General features: G+C 39.2%; 3 protein-coding genes across 3 annotated transcripts; 2 read left to right on the top strand and 1 right to left on the bottom strand.

Annotated features, from left to right (window-relative positions):
- The first annotated feature begins 150 nt into the window (after nucleotides 1–150).
- LOC306841537 (WD repeat-containing protein 5-like) lies at nucleotides 151–8,363 on the top strand. Its single transcript, XM_079371470.1, has 13 exons — nucleotides 151–578; nucleotides 1,262–1,370; nucleotides 3,237–3,310; nucleotides 3,405–3,494; nucleotides 3,689–3,778; nucleotides 3,864–3,947; nucleotides 4,087–4,142; nucleotides 4,235–4,281; nucleotides 4,854–4,929; nucleotides 5,880–5,913; nucleotides 6,015–6,089; nucleotides 6,520–6,607; nucleotides 7,313–8,363. Exons 1-13 carry the CDS (start codon nucleotides 504–506, stop codon nucleotides 7,411–7,413), a joined length of 999 nt encoding a protein of 332 aa, XP_079227596.1. The 5' UTR covers nucleotides 151–503; the 3' UTR covers nucleotides 7,414–8,363.
- On the bottom strand, nucleotides 7,656–12,587 carry LOC306841546 (inactive phospholipid phosphatase 7-like). Its single transcript, XM_079371492.1, has 4 exons — nucleotides 12,333–12,587; nucleotides 11,171–11,472; nucleotides 10,814–10,995; nucleotides 7,656–10,724 (listed from the first exon to the last, which is right to left on the bottom strand). The coding sequence occupies exons 1-4, from the start codon at nucleotides 12,512–12,514 to the stop codon at nucleotides 10,518–10,520; spliced, it is 873 nt and encodes a 290-aa protein (XP_079227618.1). The 5' UTR covers nucleotides 12,515–12,587; the 3' UTR covers nucleotides 7,656–10,517.
- Nucleotides 12,588–14,768: 2,181 nt separating this feature from the next.
- On the top strand, nucleotides 14,769–17,039 carry brd3os (BRD3 opposite strand). The gene is made up of 2 exons (XM_079352967.1): nucleotides 14,769–14,918; nucleotides 15,581–17,039. Exon 2 carries the CDS (start codon nucleotides 15,736–15,738, stop codon nucleotides 16,048–16,050), a length of 315 nt encoding a protein of 104 aa, XP_079209093.1. The 5' UTR covers nucleotides 14,769–14,918; nucleotides 15,581–15,735; the 3' UTR covers nucleotides 16,051–17,039.
- Nucleotides 17,040–19,719: the final 2,680 nt, after the last annotated feature.

Below are 19,719 nucleotides of genomic sequence, written 5' to 3'. Positions count from 1 at the left end.
TGTTCAGCAGTATGTTATGGTCCACCGTATCAAATGCAGCACTGAGACTTTACAATCTGTAAATAATTTGTTTAAGCGTAAAGACATTTAAAAACTAGATTAACCCTCTCTGTGTGTAGCCGTGTGTGTATTTTGACAATACCCCCTTGCCATACGACTGTTAACTTTTCTACACGCACGCGCAGTAGCAGCGTCGTGCTCTCAAGCTGCTGCACATTCAGTTGTGTAGTTAGCCTTAAGCTAACAGGCGAGACTTCGTTTGCAGTTGTAAATATCGGGTCCAGCACCGGGTTTATTTATAGAAAGGCCCGATCCCATCCGTTGACACCATACTGGTCTGATAAATAATCTGCACTTACTGAAGAAAGGTTACAGTCTGTGCAGTTAGCATCAGCAGCTAGCCTTAGCTTGGCTCCAGCAACGTAAAACCAGAACAGCTGACTGAAGCTAGCTGGAGCCAACAGGCTGGCTCCATAGACTGCACAGGCTGGTAGCTAGACAACATGGCGACAGAGGAGAAGAAACCAGAGACAGAAAACATCAAACAGTCTTCTTCATCGTCAGGATCGGGCAGTAAGGTTAGTCTACAGATTGGTCACGTTAGCTCCTGGGTTTGGTCTTCATTGGCTCCAACATACCTGATCAGTGTGTTCATGGAGAGCGCACAGGCACAGGTGTATTGTTTATGTCAGCTCTGTAAACAGATGTATCTGATCTCTAGCTGCCTTATGATCTAAATTGAAGCTACAGTCAGTCCCTAATGACACTATTTCAATCTGTTTAACATGATAAAGGTTCGTGTATGTGTTTGATTTTGATCCAAAGAAGTGTATTATATATAAGCAGGTCCTGAAATAACATTATTTCCTGACAATTATTATTACTCTTTATTATTATGAATACTTGTAATTTCCCACAATCATTAGATCATTTGGTTAAAGGACTTCACAACCAAAATAGTAAAACTCGGGCTGTGTGTTCAGATCTATAACATGAAACAAGGTAAACACTTAAACTGATACTGTGAGTATCATGAAGAAATTATCTTTCGAGTACGGACCATCATGATTTCCAGTGTTTCAGCAGTGATTGTAGCACTGGCTCCATCTGCTTATTATTCATGTTTGTTTAAATCATAATTTTACCATTGTAGATAAAAATTCAATTCCTTTGCACTTCCTTCGACCAATTTTTGATTGAAATCTAAACTAAAGATTAAAGCTGTGTTACGTGGGATTTTGTAATCTGTTTTTCTTTTTAGTCTAATCCAGCCAAACCAAACTACACAGTGAAATTCACGCTGGCTGGACACACAAAGGCCGTCTCTTCTGTCAAGTTCAGCCCTAATGGAGAATGGCTCGCCAGCTCCTGTGAGTACACACAAACAGCCATACACATAATTAAACCTATGTTACCTCCTCCTGTCTGCAAATACTGATTTGTGTTTGGTACAATAGAGAGTTAACAAAGTAAATGTCAAACACAAGTAAATGACCAGGAATACAATATGGTCACATATCACAACTAAAGAAGAATGGAGAGAAAAGGGCATTTAACAGGTCGGTTGTACAGGGCAGACTACCTAATCACATGAAAGTTCAGGTTGAGAAAATTTAATTTTAAAAGTCTTTGAGGATTTTTTAAATAATATTAAACTTGATTCATCCAAATAAATTGTGAGTTCAGCATACAAATACACACTGCTCAAATAAATAAAAGGTAACACTAAAATAACACATCCTAGATCTGAGCGAGTGACGTGTTCTTATTAATACTTTGTTCTTTAGATTGTTGAATGTGCTTACAACAAAATCACAAAAATTAAATTAACCAATGGAGGTCTAGAGTTGGGAGTAACACTCCAAATTAAAGTGTAAAATGGCCTGTCTCCTGGTAGCGCCTCCATGCTCTGGACACTACGCTGACAGACACAGCAAACCTTCCTGCCACAGCTCGCATTAATGTGCCATCCTGGATGAGCTGCACGACCTGAGCCACTTGTAGACTGTGTCTCATGCTACCACGAGAGTGAAAGCACCGCTAGCATTCAAAAGTGACCAAAACATCAGCCAGAAAACATCCAAACTGAGAAGTAGTCTGTGGTCACCACCTACAGAAGCGCTCCTTTATTGGGGGTGTCTTGCTAATTGCCACCTGTTGTCTATTCCATTTGCACAACAACATGTGAAATTGATTGTCAATCAGTGTTGCTTCCTAAGTGGACAGTTTGATTTCACAGAAGTGTGATTGACTTGGAATTACTACAGTGTGTTGTTTAAGTGTTCCCTTTATGTTTTTGAGCAGTGTACTATGCAGAGATTAAGTCTGTAAAATGTTGATGTAAGCCAACCCAGACACAGTAAGAATAGTCTTTTTGGTGTTATCATAAGGGACAATCTGAGATTTAAAAACTGAAGGTTTTACCAGTGTTTCCCCGATACCTTTTATTTTGAAGGGGAAGCCGACCCTCCCAACACAAACCCTGCCACTCCAAAAGAAAGGAATGAAATACTTCATGGAATTTACATGTTGATTTTTGCACTTGTTTTATTTCAGCAGAGCATGGGTGACTTTTATGCATTTCACTCTGCTCTACAACATGTCTGACACGCCTCCTTTATGGGTTGTCTCAATTATTTTGAACTAAGCCTCTCATCTGAAGAAGTTACAACCTTTTCATATACCATATTCTGTTGGCTTCTTTTCAACGAGGCCAAAGACGGCTTTGGTTCACCTGATGTTTTTAATGTTGTAATTGACCCACATGAATAAAGCATGTCACTCGCAAAAATATGATGGATGATGTAAACCAATACTTTCTCTCTCTTTTTTTTTTTTTATCACAAAAATGTCTTATTAAAACTGTTCAAGAAAATCTTTTTTGGCTGTCTGGATGGATTATTAGATGTTTCAATTGATAGCAGAGGGTGATAGATCGTCTATATAGAGTTTTTAAAAAATGTATATTTTTGTTTTTTTTCTTGCCTTCATTGAAAGGATAGTTTAAGAGAGAGAAAAACATGTTGGGAGGACACAGTGGGACTTGACATGAAGCAAAGGGAAGAGGTTGGGTTTTAAGCACAACTGTCAGGCTATCTGGCACGCCATCATTTATTTTTAAAATGATTTAAAGGTCTGTTTGTGTTTGTGTTTTGAATCCACACTGTGACTCGAAATTATGTTGACTGACTTCAATGCTGTGATGGTGAAGTAACCATGGTAACATCTCTGTGCAGCTGCCGATAAGCTGATAAAGATTTGGGGAGCATTTGACGGAAAGTTTGAGAAATCTATCGTCGGACACAAACTGGTGAGACACCCGAGTCCTGAACTTGCTCTAAAAATGATCTGGATTTGCTTTGGTTTCTTATCCTGGACTTGTCTGTCTGTCTGTCTGTCTTTAGGGGATCTCTGATGTCTCCTGGTCTTCAGACTCCAACCTGTTGGTTTCTGCGTCAGATGACAAAACACTCAAGATCTGGGACAACAATTCAGTAAGAGAGAAACTAACTCTTTCCAGACAGCGCTCTCCAATTTATAGAATGTTTTCTGCAGTACCAATTTAAACGCTGTGTGTCAGAGTTACATAAAAAATTAACAACAGATTATTTAACAATTCGGCCATTTTAGTGTGAAGTTCATCATAGTGACTATATGTGTAACTCTAAATCTCTGTCTGTCTCTTCAGGGGAAGTGTCTGAAGACTCTGAAAGGTCACAGTAACTACGTCTTCTGCTGCAACTTCAACCCTCAGTCCAACCTGGTGGTGTCTGGATCGGTACGCTGCCTCATGAGGTCACTGAGTTCCTGCTGAACACTCCCTGTTCTATGAAGTAAACCTAAATGTGTGTGCTTGTGTGTAGTTTGACGAGAGCGTTCGCATCTGGGACGTTAAGACGGGGAAATGTCTAAAGACCCTGCCGGCTCACTCTGACCCGGTCTCTGCTGTAAGTCCTTACCTTTGCCCCTTCAGTAGGGCTCTTGCTAACATGTTTATACATGTGATATTTCATTGACCTGATTGTTATTTGCATTATCCAGTTTTGTGGTACTGAAACATGATCTGACCTCTGACCCTGTTTCCAGGTTCACTTCAACAGAGATGGCTCGCTCATTGTCTCCAGCAGCTACGACGGTCTCTGGTTCGTCTACACATGAATTACACAAATACACTTTTACACATAAAACGCCAGAGAAACCTGATGAATGACTAATGATATTTTCCTGTCTGTAGTCGTATCTGGGACACAGCTTCAGGACAGTGTCTGAAGACTCTGATTGGTGAGTCCCACTAATTATTACAGAATGAAACACCTCTAGTGCTGCGACTTCATGTGTTGAATAGGGGAACGAACAAACATTCAGGACATTTTCAGCTGTCATCTCAGGTTTGATATCTAATCTGCTGCTTAGCTGCAGTAAACCTATTCACTTTGCTGCTGACGTCCCTGCACACCAGCTCTCCTCCCCTATGGTGCTAAAAAGGCACTCCATTCGTGTAATATACAGTATAGTCATTGTCCATTTCTTCAGACAAATAAAAGTAAGCCAAATGTGAATTAGACGCAAAGAGTGAAGTCAGACTCTCTTTTGGTTTGTTGTTCTCAGCTCTATTTTGACGCTGATGGGATGGTGCATCATGAACCTTCCTACAATTCAAGGAGAACCAGCAGACACTCAAAATGAAATAGAAAGACTTTGTGTGGTCTAAAATACACAACTGTATCACCTTTGGGATACATCTACGGGACATCTACTCTGAAAGTTACACATCATACCCGTCAGTTTATGTTCCTTGAACCTGCATGTTCAACTGACCTGTGATCTTTCAAAATCTGTCTCTCTGTCCTCAGATGATGACAATCCACCAGTTTCTTTTGTCAAGTTTTCTCCAAATGGGAAATACATCCTCGCTGCGACACTGGACAAGTCAGTATGACAATGTGAACAGCAGAAATCTGTTTTCACTATAAGCAGCTGTGGAGATCTTTATGTTGGCATTGTGTAAACGTTTTGTCTAAAGGTTTATTTTTTAAATGGCTTCTATGAAATTTACTAAACAGCAGTTTGGCTTGACTGTGTGTTTATACCAGTATGCTAACTTACTCTAAACCAGTGTTATTAAACCAGCCTGCCTTACAAACTGTTAACATTATTGAACTTGTCAACAAATGTGACTGTTGTCATTTTGACTCTGAATGAAGTCTCAGCTCGTCTTACTGACAGTACTTGGGGTAGTTTTAAAAAGAAAAGCTCTTATTCTTTATCTGAACACACAATAACCTCACTACAACTCAGCTAGAGTTTATTTTAGAGTTACTAAATAACTACATACTAATTGTAAAAATTGTTAGTGGGTGCAATTTTTCGTCTGTCTTCTATTTATCTAGAGCAGTAATGACCTAACCACCACGTGGCAAGGGTTATTAAGTCCTACATAACTTTGAGTCTGACTAGCAGTTAGCAGGGTTATATTTACCATACTTACATTTAGCTAATGAACAGTGCAATAATAGCAGTTAGCTCGGGTCATTTTCTTGCCTTTATTTCAGCCTTTGTAACTTACCTTACATATTGTACATACTGGCTACCCAATGACAACCTTATAGTCTGTTACCCTGTAGCGTTTTAAGTGTGTCTGACGCCTTATTAACCCTTTTATTTTTTTTACTATAAATACTATCGCTAAACCTGATAAATGTTTCACCAGTCCTTCTGTCAGATACTGGCGAGTAAAAAAAGAAAACAGGGTTGCTCAGAGGATGTGAAGTCTTGTGTTCACTAATTTATAATAATAAAAAAAAAACATGAGTTTCTAACAATTAATGTTCCTTCTTGGTGTTTTTCATAAAGCATACTCTTTATTCTCTGGTTTCCAGCACGTTGAAGCTCTGGGACTATAGCAAAGGAAAGGTACTGAGTGTCTGTCCTGTCTCTCTGTGCGTTTATCAGTCTGTCTTTTCTCCGAACGACGACATACTGACTCTCATGTTTTTTGTTTTTTTTGGTTTTAGTGTTTGAAGACATACACTGGCCATAAAAATGAGAAGTACTGCATCTTTGCAAATTTCTCTGTCACAGGAGGGAAGGTGAGTGTCTGCAGCCCTCTTTTAGATTTTTTAGATGGCAGCTGTGCCGTAACGAAGCTCGGCTATCAAGTCTTTGTACTTTCATATTGATTTCACAAATCATATTGATTTTGTCTTTCCCCTAAAACGCCTCTGTTACTATCTATGGTAGGACATAGGTTGGATCACTTTTGTCCCCCATTTGGCCTCTGTGACATTCATATTGAAGGCAAGACATCATAGCTGTGTACATATTGCACATTGAAATGGTAGTCTGAATGAGGATTATCTTTGAGTTACAAGGCACACGTGGTTTATGTTCTCTCGACACTGTTTTCTAGGCTCTGAGTTTATTTGTAGTCTCTGTCCCTGATTCTCATTTTTAGCTTAATGAGCTTTTAAACATGAAGGTCAGGGTCAAGTGGTTTAACGGTGGACCTGTGTGTTTCAGTGGATCGTGTCAGGTTCTGAGGACAGCATGGTTTACATCTGGAACCTTCAGACCAAAGAGATCGTTCAGAAACTACAAGGACACACAGGTTTGACTTTTAACTGTCTTTAAAGGTCTGAGTCTCTCTTTGGGTCTACTATTCTTTTTCTTCAAGTCCTTGACCTTCTCAGAAAGTCTTTACTGATCTGGTACTTCATCTCCTAGTCAGTGTTTTTGTCTACTTGTCCTCACATTCTAGGTCCTTGTTTTGTGTACTGATCTTGTTTCCGAGGCCCAGGTTTCCTTTTTGGTTTGTTTCTTTCTGCCTGTCTGACTTTGACTCCCAGTCTTCACTTCCACTTGAACTTATAGATTTGTCTTCTATTCCCTGAATTTATTTTCTACCATTCTTGCTTTATTCCATGACATTGTTAACAAGTCTTTGGATTAAACCCTATAATTTTAGATTGGTTTTGTAGTCCTAACAATGTCTACTAGCTCGTCTTCTTGTGTCTGTTTTTTACTCCCCTTATTTAGGTTTCTAACCTTTGTTTGCTTTTCAATGTCTTTGTCTACCAGCCTTTGCCTTTTTACTATTCTTGGACTTCTTTCACCCACTTGTTCCTAGATTAGTCGTTGAACCCGATACTAGAAGACAGGGACTAGTAGACAATGTCTCCTAGTCCCTGTCCTTTGTCTTCAAGCTTCTTAAGTATTTTGTCTGCTTCTCTCCATTAACCATACTCTGTCTGCTCAGGCCTGAGACTTGATGACAACAGGAAACTAACTTGTTTATTTTTGTCATTGTGCTCAGACGTGGTGATCTCGACTGCGTGTCATCCAACAGAAAACATCATCGCTTCAGCAGCTTTAGAAAACGACAAAACCATCAAACTGTGGAGAAGTGACTGTTAGACCGAATGAGAGCAGAGTCTGAAGTATTCTCATTCTCACCTGTCCGGTTGAACTCTACAGATTATTACTGATAATCCACATAAATGCAGTTAAATTGAATCTGATGTGAACACGGTCATGAAAACACAGTCAGAGCCCACATTCAGAACATCCATTTCATATCAAAGACTTTCAGTACCTCTTGGGGACAAAATCATTTTTCTCTACAAGACAGTTGTTGTAAAAAATGCCCGGGGAGTCTATTTCTTTTTAGATTACATTTTTGATGTGGTTTAATATTTTTTTGTTTAATCCAAGAAAAACAAAAGCTATTGAGCTATATTTTTTTAAAGCCCCTAGTGAGTGACTAAATGTGAGCGGTTTGCTAATTGACAAAAGTTAAAGTCTCATCACCTCAGAAGAGTAGTTACCAATATGTTCATACATGGCAAATCTTTAAAAGTGAAATTTAACAACAAAAACTGAGCTGCTTCCTTAAACTTGATTTTAAGTCGGTGGTTATGTTTTTGTTTTTTTTTGTTTTAAGAGAAACATAGAATAACATTTAAAAAAACTCAAGTTGATACAGCATGTGAGAGAATCCCAGAAAAACTCTACAACAAAGTCTCAATATACAAGTTTTTACAGACAAGATAATTAACCAGTACCAGAAAACTGTATTTGATTGTATTTGTCATGGGAAAAAAACCCGTCTATTTTTATCAGAAAATAAATTTAATTTGTGTTGTTGACAATATATTGGCAATTAATTTGGGACACCCTGTCACACTGTTGCTATAGTAATAATGTTTATGGCTCTCATCATCTGACTGAACAATTAGCACTAGCTCTTCATCAAAATAATCATCACTTTCCTCATACTGTTCTCACAAACTTTAATCAACTGAACAAGACAATAAATTAATATTGGTTTTTTTTCTGTTATTTGTAAATAAAGATTTTGACTATGAGCTGTCTGTGTGTAAAATGTTTCTGACTTTATTTCAAGACATCATTTTGTGAAAGACTCCTGAATGACCGACACTTGAAGTAGTTCTTTGACATTGTGTTATTTCTACTTTTACTTTAGTTTTTCAAGTTATTTAGTTTTTTAGTCAAATTATTTAAACATTTAATTTAGCAAAAATAAATACACAGTATATTAAAATAAGAATGATAAAATTAATGAGGTTCAAAGTTCAATTTGATGTATAAATCATTTCACGGATTATAAGTACATGAATAGCTGGTTTAAAAAAAAGTAAAAAGAAAGTATTTCTTCCATAGACATCTGCTTACAGGTTGTTGTTCAGGCTACAGAAGTTTGAACTGACGTAGTAGATGAGATGGATAAATAGTGGTGAAAATGTATTAATCTTATCAAAACGGTCTTGATGGTTGAACTTTGTCCTCTGATTCTTTATCTGCCATTAACATCAGTAACCTCTCCTCTTTTTCACCTGAACGTTGAAACAAAACTATTTCTGTTATCCTGATCAGCCCTCAGCCCATCCACTACACTTTGATTTGACCTTGAACTGAACTAAACATTCACTGTACAAGAGGAGTAGTTGGCAGGTCATCCAAACCATTCCTGAGCTTTTAACCTGAAGACAAGGTTTACATGTTTATAATGAACAGCTGAACACAAAATGTATTTTGGCAAAATAAAGTTTGAACCTGATGAGATGACAATAAAAATAAAAAATATACATACTTTTTTTAAACCAAAACAGTGGATTTTAACAGACAATTATTTGAAATTAGCAGTTTGCCCCAAAACATCTTTACTTAAGGTACACTATTTCATTCTTTTAACTGTGTATACCAAAATAGTAATGATGAATGCCGTTGAACAGAACCATTGGATAGCTTTGGTAAGGTCATTAAACTTATTTCTTCCAGTGTAAATAAATAGTGGTAAATAAAAAGTGTTCCTAAATTTAAATGCCATGTTAGTGAAATATTTTTCTGATGCCAAAGATTCTATTTCAATAGTGCTATAATGTCGACAAAATAATACCGTCCTATGTAAACTGGCAGGTTTTACACTTAGCAAACCACAATTCTTTTGTCAGAAGTTCGTTCTCTTTGTAATGTACCAATGAAACAAAACATTCATAACTTCTCCAACAAAAAAGCAGTGGGTGTAAATTGTTATTCATTGATGCCCCAACAGCATGCTACAGAACCTACTGAGTTAAGCTTTATTTTGTAGCCTCAACACCCCATAGGACTCATGTCACTTGTGTATCTCTTTGTGTTGCTGTAAATGGATACCTAAAAACTACTTACACTGGGTCTGAGAAATACTGAGCACTTTGTTTTCTGCAGCTTCTCAGAGTTGGAAAGCTTAAAATCCCTGAGACTCAAAGACAACAGCTGCACACCAAATAACACAGTGTTTTTTTAAAGCTAAACCTTTAGGTAAAGATCAAAATGTCTCAAAAGTTCCTGCAACAGGTCTGTAAACCAGCAACGAAACCAGGCAGGTCCTGGTCTTCCTGACTCCTTTATAATATTAATGCACCAATCTAAAACAGTAAGTAGGCTAGAGCTTTAAAGTACAGTACCTGTGCAGCCATCTCGTAAATTTAGTCTAACTGTTGAGTTACTGTTAGAGCTATGGGCTAAGCAGTAATTAAACGTTGCATCAGTCAAGTAACTGTTAGCTTGCAGTAACAGTAGTCAGCTAATTTTTTAAGCCGTTAGCCAACTATAACACATTTTTAACTGTCGCAGTGTATGCTACATTTCAAATCTTTTAACATTGATGTTGGCAAAAAGAAACTTGTAGCCTAAGGATGTATATTCAAATATTTAGGTAGTTGCAAAAATGAAAGCAGTTGAAGCATTTACTAATGCAACTTTTTAAAGTATGAGAGTTTCTGTAAAGGTAAGGTAAAGAATAAAGCAGGACCAGATAAAACCAGCAAAAACTGGTTTTAGCAAAAATTATCCACCATCTGAAACTGGAGAATCCATTCAGACCAGTCCAAATTCTTTGAGAACTAAAATTCCAACCACTTCAAAAAAAAGTCCCACATACACCATCTCACAAGAGCACATAGTAGACCTCAGAGTTCTGCCAGGCCAGTTATACACCTGAACCAGTCCAAACCAGTTCATACAAATGGAGTCCAGCGCAGAGTGCCTATGGAGATGAGAGTTTGGCAGGTGGCAGAGTCCAACCAAACAGACTCCACCAGATTAAAGTGCAGGAAGCCAAGGGCAAATCCACAACTAACATCTGACAGGTGATGTTTACCCAGCAGCACCCGAGACACGCCTACCAGGAGGGCCCACAGGTAGAGCAGGATCCTGAGGGGCACCTAGAGGACAATGAAACTGTGTTAATTATGTCTAATGATGCCTGGTCACCATCAACTTTATTTATTTTTAAGAAATTGTCTCAACTGACCGCCAGCACCAGGTGATTAAGCAGGAACTTTGAAACCATGACAGCTCGGCTGGCGTGGGCAGCTGGAAAAGAGTACATGTCCATGGCAATGTAGTCCAAAAACCCTGGAGGGGAATCCCATGGTCCTCTGCGTTTGACCAGCTTTTGCATCCCAGCAACCGTCATTAGATCCAAGATCAGAGCTGTTGGAGAAAGAGACAGCTGATAGTTTAAATGACATCGACTATATCATGCAAGAGCTTCCCTGTATTTTGTTCCTGATCTGGCTCAAGGGTGTCAGTAAAGAGGGTCACATGCTATGAGGAACATTTTTGAATCAACATATTTTTGAAAACTTGCAATGTTTTGTATTTTTACCCAGCAGCAGGTTGACAAGGACTTCCTGTCCAGCCATTGTGTTGCTGCTCCACAGACAGATCAGAGTCCCAAAGAGCCAGGGAAGAGCATGTCCGGTGAAAGCCAGCAGTGAAACCATGGAGCGCAGCGGGGCTCTGGAGCCATGGACCCCTGCATACACACCCATACGCTTCGACAGGCTGATGTCAATGGCAAGCAGAGAGTTGATGGCGATTCCTCGAAATGAAGGATTGAGCTGTATACAGTCCTCCTTCACCACCCCATCACCTGCTAAGCCCCCCTCTGAGGAGTCTCTCGACCCCCTGAAAATGGAGAGAAGCTTGTTAAGTTTGCTGTCTGTAAGCTTACAGAAACCACCCCTGTAGCGGTGGAGCTTCATACCATACTCCATTGATTAACTGAGCAATTTTAGCAACAGGTGTTGCTCTTAACCTCACCCATAATTTGTTTTTTCTTTTGTGTTTTTGCTTCACAAAATCTGTGTTGGATACAACTAAACCTAAAACATTGTAACTGTTTCTTGTATATATAAAAAAACATCTAACCTTAACAAATCCATCAGTAAATATCCTTTTGTAGCGTTTTCAGACTCTTAGAATAAAAATCTGTAATTTGTAGAAACAAGCAGATTCAGTGGATTGTATAGTCTGTTTTAATGCCTGAAAGGATTGGGTTGTAGCCATTTAGAACCTATTTCCAAGTGCTAGCTGACAAATTGCAATGAGGCATTTACAAATCTTAATTAACTATTAAAAGATTTTTAAAACTAAAACGAACCTTTCATTTTCGAACAGTTTTTTTTCTACATATGGTGCTGTCTCTAAAAAAGCTAAATAACCTCTGTTGGAGTAAAAAAATATTAATCAAGACAATAATCAAGAATTTCTGACTTAATAACCGCAAAAGTGGAATAATGTTACCCTTAAGAGCTTGTTAATGAGTGAGAGGGGCGAATAGCTAACCTTGACTCATGATTCTGTCCCTGTAAAAGTTTTTGGTTTTATAAAGTCCTCATATACTGAGTTTAACACAAAAACTGAAGTTTGGGGGGCAGTCAGAGTGAGTTTAAAATCTGGCTTTTTATTCAGGATCAGAGCTAGAATCAGTTAATGTGTTTGGGTTCTAAATGTGAGATGTGATTTCAGAGGGTCAAGCGTATTACCTCAGCCCAGGGTCCTCCTGCTGACTCTGCTGTCTGAACCCAGGCCTCCGTGAACCCCCGCTCCCCCGCCCCTCTCCCGCCCCCTGGTCTCTACGGGGTGGTTGGTTCAGGGACAGAAATTCGGGCCGGTTCAGTACGTTGTTCCTTTCTCTTGCCCGACTTCGAGTCTGACTCCCAGGCATGACGGCAAACTATACAGAGGTGTTGGAAGTGCAACGGCGTGCAGCACTGCTTGCAGGATAGTGACAGATCGGGTCTGAGACTCTGAGGGACTCTGCTATAAATAGACCAGCTGGCCTTCTTCTTTTGCTGTCAGCTGTTCAGATAGAGAGAGAGAGAGAGAGAGAGAGAGAGAGAGACTGGAAAAACACTGCTCTGATACATATAATACAATACAGGCCAACAGACCTCACTGTAATATTAAAGGAACACTCCTTTAGTTTCACATGTCAAAGGTCAGTGTACAGATCATGGTCTTGCCATGCTCAGGCCACATCAAAGTCACTGATACCACCATACAACCAAACAGAGTTCTGACAACAAGAAGAGAGTCCTCTTTTTTTAGGTCCATTTCTTTAACCACAGAAATGGATCAGCACATCACTCACCTCAAAACCCAAACTCACAGTTTTTTTTTCTTGGATTAGGCAATCAAGATCTAAAATGTCTGCCAGTGATCAAATCTCAGTCTTCACCTTCAAGGACTTGAAAACTTTAAGGCATTTTTCTCTTGAGAGCTGTGGCCTGTTCAACTGTCTTATCATCCAATGCAAAAGTCTGCAGTCTGATGCAGATTCTTTATGTTGAAATATCTGCAGACTTATAATGCCTACAGTTTATGGCCAATTGTTGATTTAGAAACAAATATTTTCCTACACCAGAGGTTGCAGCTTGATTTCCAGGAAACGAGACTTCATTGTAGCATTTTGATTGTCACCATCTTTTTTTCTTGAGAGGGTGCCGGTTCAAGTCCCGGAACAGACCAAGTCCAGAAATTGGTCTGGTACCTGGAGAATCGCCAGTCCACTTCCTGAGCACTGCCGAGGTACCCTTAAGCAAGTCACCTAACCCCAAAACTGCTCTGGAGCATTCGCTGTGAGCAGCCCCATCACTCTGAGACCTCTCCATTAATGCATGTCACTAGGATCCTGTTTGTGCACGAGTGTGTATTTCAGCCTATGTGTGTGTTCATGTCGATTAAACAGAGTGCAAACCGAATTTCCCCTTGCGGGATTAATAATATAAATTATTATTATTGCTTGTTTGGGCTAATGAAAAACAGAGATACAGCCAACTCCTCTGTTTCTTTAAGTCTTAATCTTTTAGCATAAATGTATTCTGAACAGGACCTTTTCCGCTCACTGTGTTGGGAAATTGCAGAGCCCTGCTATGATATGTTATCATTTATTAAACTCTAACTTTAGTTCACAATATGAACATTAGCTTTATTGAAGAAGAGTTGAAACTGATGATAGACAACATGTACTCATGAAAATTAAACAACTGGGATATTGAATCAAGTAAGTAGTAGGCAAGCTTTGTTATAACATCCATTTTTTCTACATATAGGTTTAAATGGATATCACCTAACAGGTATGTTGATGAAAAAAGTAGGATAAGCAACAACAACAACTGTAGGTAAGTGACACTGAAATACTGAAGGAACAATTGATCATGAACAAGCTGTTTAACCTCTGCATCCCATCACGTTGCATCTGCTTTTGGCTCCAGTTTGTCTCTGCAGATCTTTTCTGTTACCAACAGAGAGTCTGCTGGTTCAGTGTCATATAAAATATCATCTGGCTGCTAAATGGGACTGGACTGGACCCAGTCCAGGCTAAATTCAGCACCCCTACCCCCAAGTCTCACCCTTAGCAAAAAAGTTTGACTTCAAAACAAATGTTAAAATAATGATGGAGCTGTAGGCTAAATATATTTGCTAAACTGATTGCACATATGTCTAAACATTAACAGCCCATTAAGACAACCAACAACTACAACATTAGGTTTACTAAGATTAAAACATTCAACAAGAAGTTTGGCATAGGATGGCAGATTTGATTCAAAACTATATTACAAGATACAAACAATTATAACAAAAAGTGACATCAATCATGCACGTATATCAAGCTGGATTTATTTATCTTTTTTGTCAGTCAACATTTAAATACATCCTTCTTTATGGTCTCTGGTGTCTGTTCTGAAGTGATCTTAGAAGATGTAACAGTTGATTTTATGACGACGACACACGATGTATATTCATGGTTTACCCATGTTTGCTGGGATAACCAGTAAAATAGTAGTTTTTCACTGTATGCGAACTCAAGGCTCACTTATGTAAACGTGTCCCCTATTAGCTGAACTCAAACAACATGTATAATACAACTGTTATTATCTCAGAGGAACATTTGCAATCATGGTGTGTGTTCCTACCCGGCCCGTTTTACGAAAGCACCGTTGCCATTGGATGCAGCAGTTGTTAATGGTGCTAACGCCTCTGGAGAAAAGAGGATCAAATTATATTAGACATTCACGTGTAGAGTTTTTTAACAGAGTAACACGGCTCTTCGAAGAGGTAAACACAAGGTACGTTTTTCTTTTACTTGAGCTTCCTGATCGAGCTGCGGGACAAGAAGTAAGGTGGTCAGCAGTGTGTTTGTATCTGTGAGTGTAGGCGGCTTACAGACAGGAGCTGCTGTTTAAAGATGTATTTAATTTACTGAAGACTTTACTTAAGAGCGTGTTTCTAAACCACAGACTAAATAATAGTCTAAACTATGTACAGAGAGATATTACATTAAATACAAAATGAAATCTGATAAATAAAATAAATGTCGCTACATTTCTGCACCTGGTCGTCTAACCTTCTGTTTGTTCTCCAACATTGATGGAAAAACAGGATTTTACAGATATAATTTGCAAAACTGCGACTTACGCTTGTAAAAAAAAATCTGCTGTCACTATCCATTTATAGTTTATTACCTCAATAGATTAAAAAAATCTAACACCATCTATCCATACTTATCCTTCAAAGGTATAGCAGCACATTCTATCATGTGATTTGTGGAAACAAAAGGTTTTGACATGAAAATAGAATATTAACATAATCAAACTAGTCGATAATAATTTTCCTGTCGCTACCACTGTTATTGACTTAAATGTTTCTGTACTGACATTTCTAAGGACTAGTTTGGAACTAAACATTGAGATAAATCTGGTTTGAAGTCTGACCTGGTCTTTTCCATCAGGTTTTCCCCAAGGATAGGATGACAACCTGAACTCTCAGGTGTACAACCAGAAGTGAGATGGACCTGGATCTTAGCCGATCCAGACCTCTTTCCAGTCTTCTATTAGACATTTCTCCTGTTGCCATGCTGGTTCATGAAGCCCTGAAACCACCAACATGTCAGACTCTGATCTAGCTGCTGTAGAGGAGAAGACAGCTGACGCAGCTGCAGATAGGTTTCCTGGTCCTGGGCACCCCCCTCTGGCAGAAAAGGCTCTATCAGAGGCCTTTGCCCGGCTGAGGTACAGAGACACATCTCTTCTGATCTGGCAGCAGCAGCAGCAGGACCTGCAGACGGCCCCTCCCTCCAACTATCTGAATCGCAGCGAGTCAGCCTGGTACAGCAGCTTTGGGAACCAGGCCGTAGTGGTCCGGAACAAAAAGGGCATTGAGGACCCAGAAGGAAGGTCCAGGATCTGCAGTGTAATGTAAACAGACTGAAGACTAAAACTAAATTGATTTAAAATCTGAGTAAAAATATACCTTCAAATATCACTCTTTTACTGGTGGATCATTTCTAAAAGGTGTCCAGGAAAGAGCAAAAATTATTTGATACTCAGTGCACTACCTTTAATCCAGATGTTTGAAAAAGGTAAAGTGAAGCTTATTTTGCTAAGTAAATGTAGCTCTTCAGTCAAGTCCAATAAGTCTGTTGCATGTTATATGCAATTTCCCAGTCAAAGTTCCTTATGAGAAACTGTATCAAATAAATCAGTCTCAATCAAACTCTGAAATGTTACATATTGAGACCTACACAAGTCATTATCGGAGAGTCTGCTGATCTGCAAGGACCAACACAACCTAAAGCCCCACTACTTAACAGGCAGTTGTCAGATTGATATTCTGATAGCCTGTTTGGTTGAGGAAATGTTTGAGCTGACGACAGCAAGCATTATTTTGCGCGACCATTAATCTTTGTGCTATCTGGTAATCTAATTTTAAGAATAAATGATTTCATTTACAGCCAAATGTCCTTATAACATGTTTTCAAATGTAAATGCCAAGCTTTGTTTTTCATGAATCTTAAAGGTGTGTGAGATTTCAGAAAATTGCTGTATTTAAAAGTATGACCTAGTCCTTGAGTACATGCATTCATAGATGAAGGTTGAGATGTGTTATAAATGTCAGTATTTTAACAACGATCAAAATTAACTGACTACAACTGGAAAACCATACAATGTTCATATCCTCTGAAATTGTATTTTTATTGTGATAAGGCTTAGCAAGAAAGCCATCTTCAAAATTGTAGCTAAATAGGTATTTTGCAAGAAGCACACTTGGTCTGATCAGCCTCAGACATCAGACTAAGTTTGCTGAGTTTATACCCTCTGTAAAGTATTTGACTGCTGTGGCAAGATAGTATTTTATCTGTATAGACCAAATGTAGGTTGAAAAAATAAAGGGAATTTTATGAAACTTGATTGAGTTCCAAACTTTATTAGGTTTATCAAAATTCACTCTCATGGCACAATAAACTCAGCTGCATTTGCAGTTGCTGGTGGCCTGCCAACAGAGGGCCAACTCCATGTAGCACTCATCTATGAGTCCAGACTTGTCAATCTTCCACCAACATGATTCAAATGTACATTAACACCAGTGGGCTTGCTTTACAACATTTAACTACTTAAATCTGCTTTGTCTTTTTTTTTTTTTTTCATGTAAGCTATATTGAACGTTTACGAACAATATTATCATATCGTCTATCTCTGCGATGACCATTAAAGCCCAGCTAATAAAGTTATCTTACGTTAGCCAGTCAGGGTAATAACATAAAGTGTGATCCTACTCGTGTGTAAAGGACTTGTTGACTGACTTGAACTTGACTCTATAATATGAGCACTATAATGTAATCCAAATTAAAATCTTTTAAATACTATAATTGGAGTTATTTTTTTCCTGTTTTAAATCCTAATCTGACTTAAATTCTTTTTACCTTGTTTTTGTATTGTTGAGTTTGATTGTATTCATGATTTTAAAGGGGTAATTTTTTGTTTGGACTATTAAAAAAAACATTTTAACATGGGTGTAACTTGTTTCATTTATTTATTTTTATTTTTGTAAGACTCTGCTTTTTACTTCAAAGTTACCTGCTCCTCAATCTTTATCAAGTTTTATACAATTTGAGCGATAACAAGCGCTTCCTTGTTTAGCTTTGACAGTGATATTTTTGTTGTGTTTATCCTACAGCAGATCAACGCATTGAAAGCATCAAAGGAGAAGTCTAAAGGGAATTCAAGACATAGGCTAAGTAAATGTTATTATTCACATTTACAGCATGGGACAAGTCGTCCTACTGCTCCTCCTCCGCTAAGCCGAACATAAAAATTGTTTCATTTTAAAAAGAAAATGCTGTCTGTGCCCATGCTCTTTTTTGGCTGGCTGGCCACAGCCCACAAATCCTCAGTTTGGAGGGTTGTCTCATCTGCTCGAAAACAACTCTGTAGACCACATGTTGTGCATCTCCTGTCCTTTCTGCTTTAAAGGGGGTCTTCCACATTCCTCCTCCTCCTCCTGTACAATGTACCTCTGGTCGGACCCTGACCAGGTTAGGAAGGTGAAGGTGAAGGTGGAGGTGGCAGTGGTGGTTCCAGCATCCTCTTCCCCTTCATTGCTGGTAGCATCAGAAATCTCTTCAAAACAGGAGGTTCTGGAGTCCTGCTCACTGTCATAAGTGGTGTCTACCAAAAAAAACAAAACAAACAAACCCTGAGCTGCTACACGCTCGATTCATGCTCTCAACCAACTCTCCCAGGACGTCATGGGCACGGGGCTGCTTGTGAATTACACCGAGCACGAGCAGGACACAGGTAAGGGCGCACGGTAAGGGTGTGACACAATGTGTGTGCGTGTGGTTGGGGCTCTTACCAGCCAGAGGGTTTTTTTTCCTTCTCCACACTAGTTCGGATTAACTCACCGGTGTGGAGTACCGCTGCACGATCCACCAACCGGATGGCATGGAGAACCACCTGGGTGAGGAGGAGGAGGAGCAGGACGAGGGGTTCCAGGAGGATGCGGGGGACCAGAGGTTTTCCGATGACATGAAGAGGCTCCTGTAGCCTCAGCCTGCCCCCGCCCCTGCCCCCCCCCCTCCCCCCTCCTGCAGATGGAGGAGTTGCAGGATGAGCAGGTTCTGTGTAGCCTATCATCCTCGTGTGCATTGACACATTCACGAACTGTCTGATCACACGACAGCATGGCATGACAACAGCAAAAACGACACACACGTCAGGATGATCTTTAATGTATACAAGTATTTGCACAACACAAGAGGGAGAAACCCTACTATGGCGACCGTGGGTAAATTCTATAAAATTAGAACAAATCTTAAAACTGACATGCCTAATGGAGGAGGAAGAGAACCCCATCCTGAAGGAGGATGAGAAGAAACAATGCTCTGTTTAAAAGTTTATATTGTAAATACTGTGTATGTGAGTGAGTGAGTAAACATTAACATTTTTGTTGAATTCCTCTCAGACTGCTTTTTCGACGCTCTGGGGGATAAAGACGCAAACACAAACGGAATATGTTCGTCAAAGCCACACATTTTCGGTTTTTTTGGCATCCTGAAATGCAGTTTGAAAAACAGGCAGAGGCAGGCGCTCGCTTGCCTTGTTTGTCGACGTCGGCTCCGTCCTCGTGGCTACTTTGCATAGAGGGGCGGCGCGGCGACGCTCGATGGAAGGATACGGACCCGTGAGGTCTGCTCGGATTGCATTTGGTCCATTTTTCGGGACGGGTGCGCCGTGAACAACGGGCCCCACCCTAAGAGTCAACAACAGAACATTATTTGAGTGTCTTCTTATTCAAATATTTGACTTTGAACATGTTTGGTTTCATTCCTTGATTATAAAAGTCAGTTTGATTTTTAATTCATCTTGTGAGCTGAAAAGCTGGAAAAAACATCAACACTTTATATAAATATATGAAATGTAAATTTGAGAAGGATATCAAGTTGATTTTTTTCGATTAATTGGTTTTAAGGTGCGAGTCTTTTACATTTTGAGAACCCATATGCTACAAGGTGAGTTTTGACACAATAATAAATCTATTAAGTTAGAAATTAACATATAACTAATTTTAACATATCTCTTGTCAAAAAAA

This window comes from Symphodus melops (genome assembly GCF_947650265.1).
Source record: "Symphodus melops genome assembly, chromosome: 1".
NCBI lineage: Eukaryota > Metazoa > Chordata > Actinopteri > Labriformes > Labridae > Symphodus > Symphodus melops.
Note: the sequence above shows the minus strand (reverse complement) of the source record. Positions and strands in the feature narration are given on the sequence as shown.

Coding starts and splice junctions, on each gene's coding strand:
- brd3os (XM_079352967.1), top strand. CDS start 15,736: ATGTCAGACTCTGATCTAGCTGCTGTAGAGGAGAAGACAGCTGACGCA.
- LOC306841537 (XM_079371470.1), top strand. CDS start 504: ATGGCGACAGAGGAGAAGAAACCAGAGACAGAAAACATCAAACAGTCT. Junction 1,371..3,236: donor AGAATGGCTCGCCAGCTCCT/GTGAGTACACAC, acceptor ATCTCTGTGCAG/CTGCCGATAAGCTGATAAAG. Junction 3,948..4,086: donor ACTCTGACCCGGTCTCTGCT/GTAAGTCCTTAC, acceptor CCCTGTTTCCAG/GTTCACTTCAACAGAGATGG.
- LOC306841546 (XM_079371492.1), bottom strand. CDS start 12,514: ATGCCTGGGAGTCAGACTCGAAGTCGGGCAAGAGAAAGGAACAACGTA. Junction 10,996..11,170: donor CCTTGTCAACCTGCTGCTGG/GTAAAAATACAA, acceptor TTTCTCCAACAG/CTCTGATCTTGGATCTAATG. Junction 10,725..10,813: donor TTAATCACCTGGTGCTGGCG/GTCAGTTGAGAC, acceptor ATTGTCCTCTAG/GTGCCCCTCAGGATCCTGCT.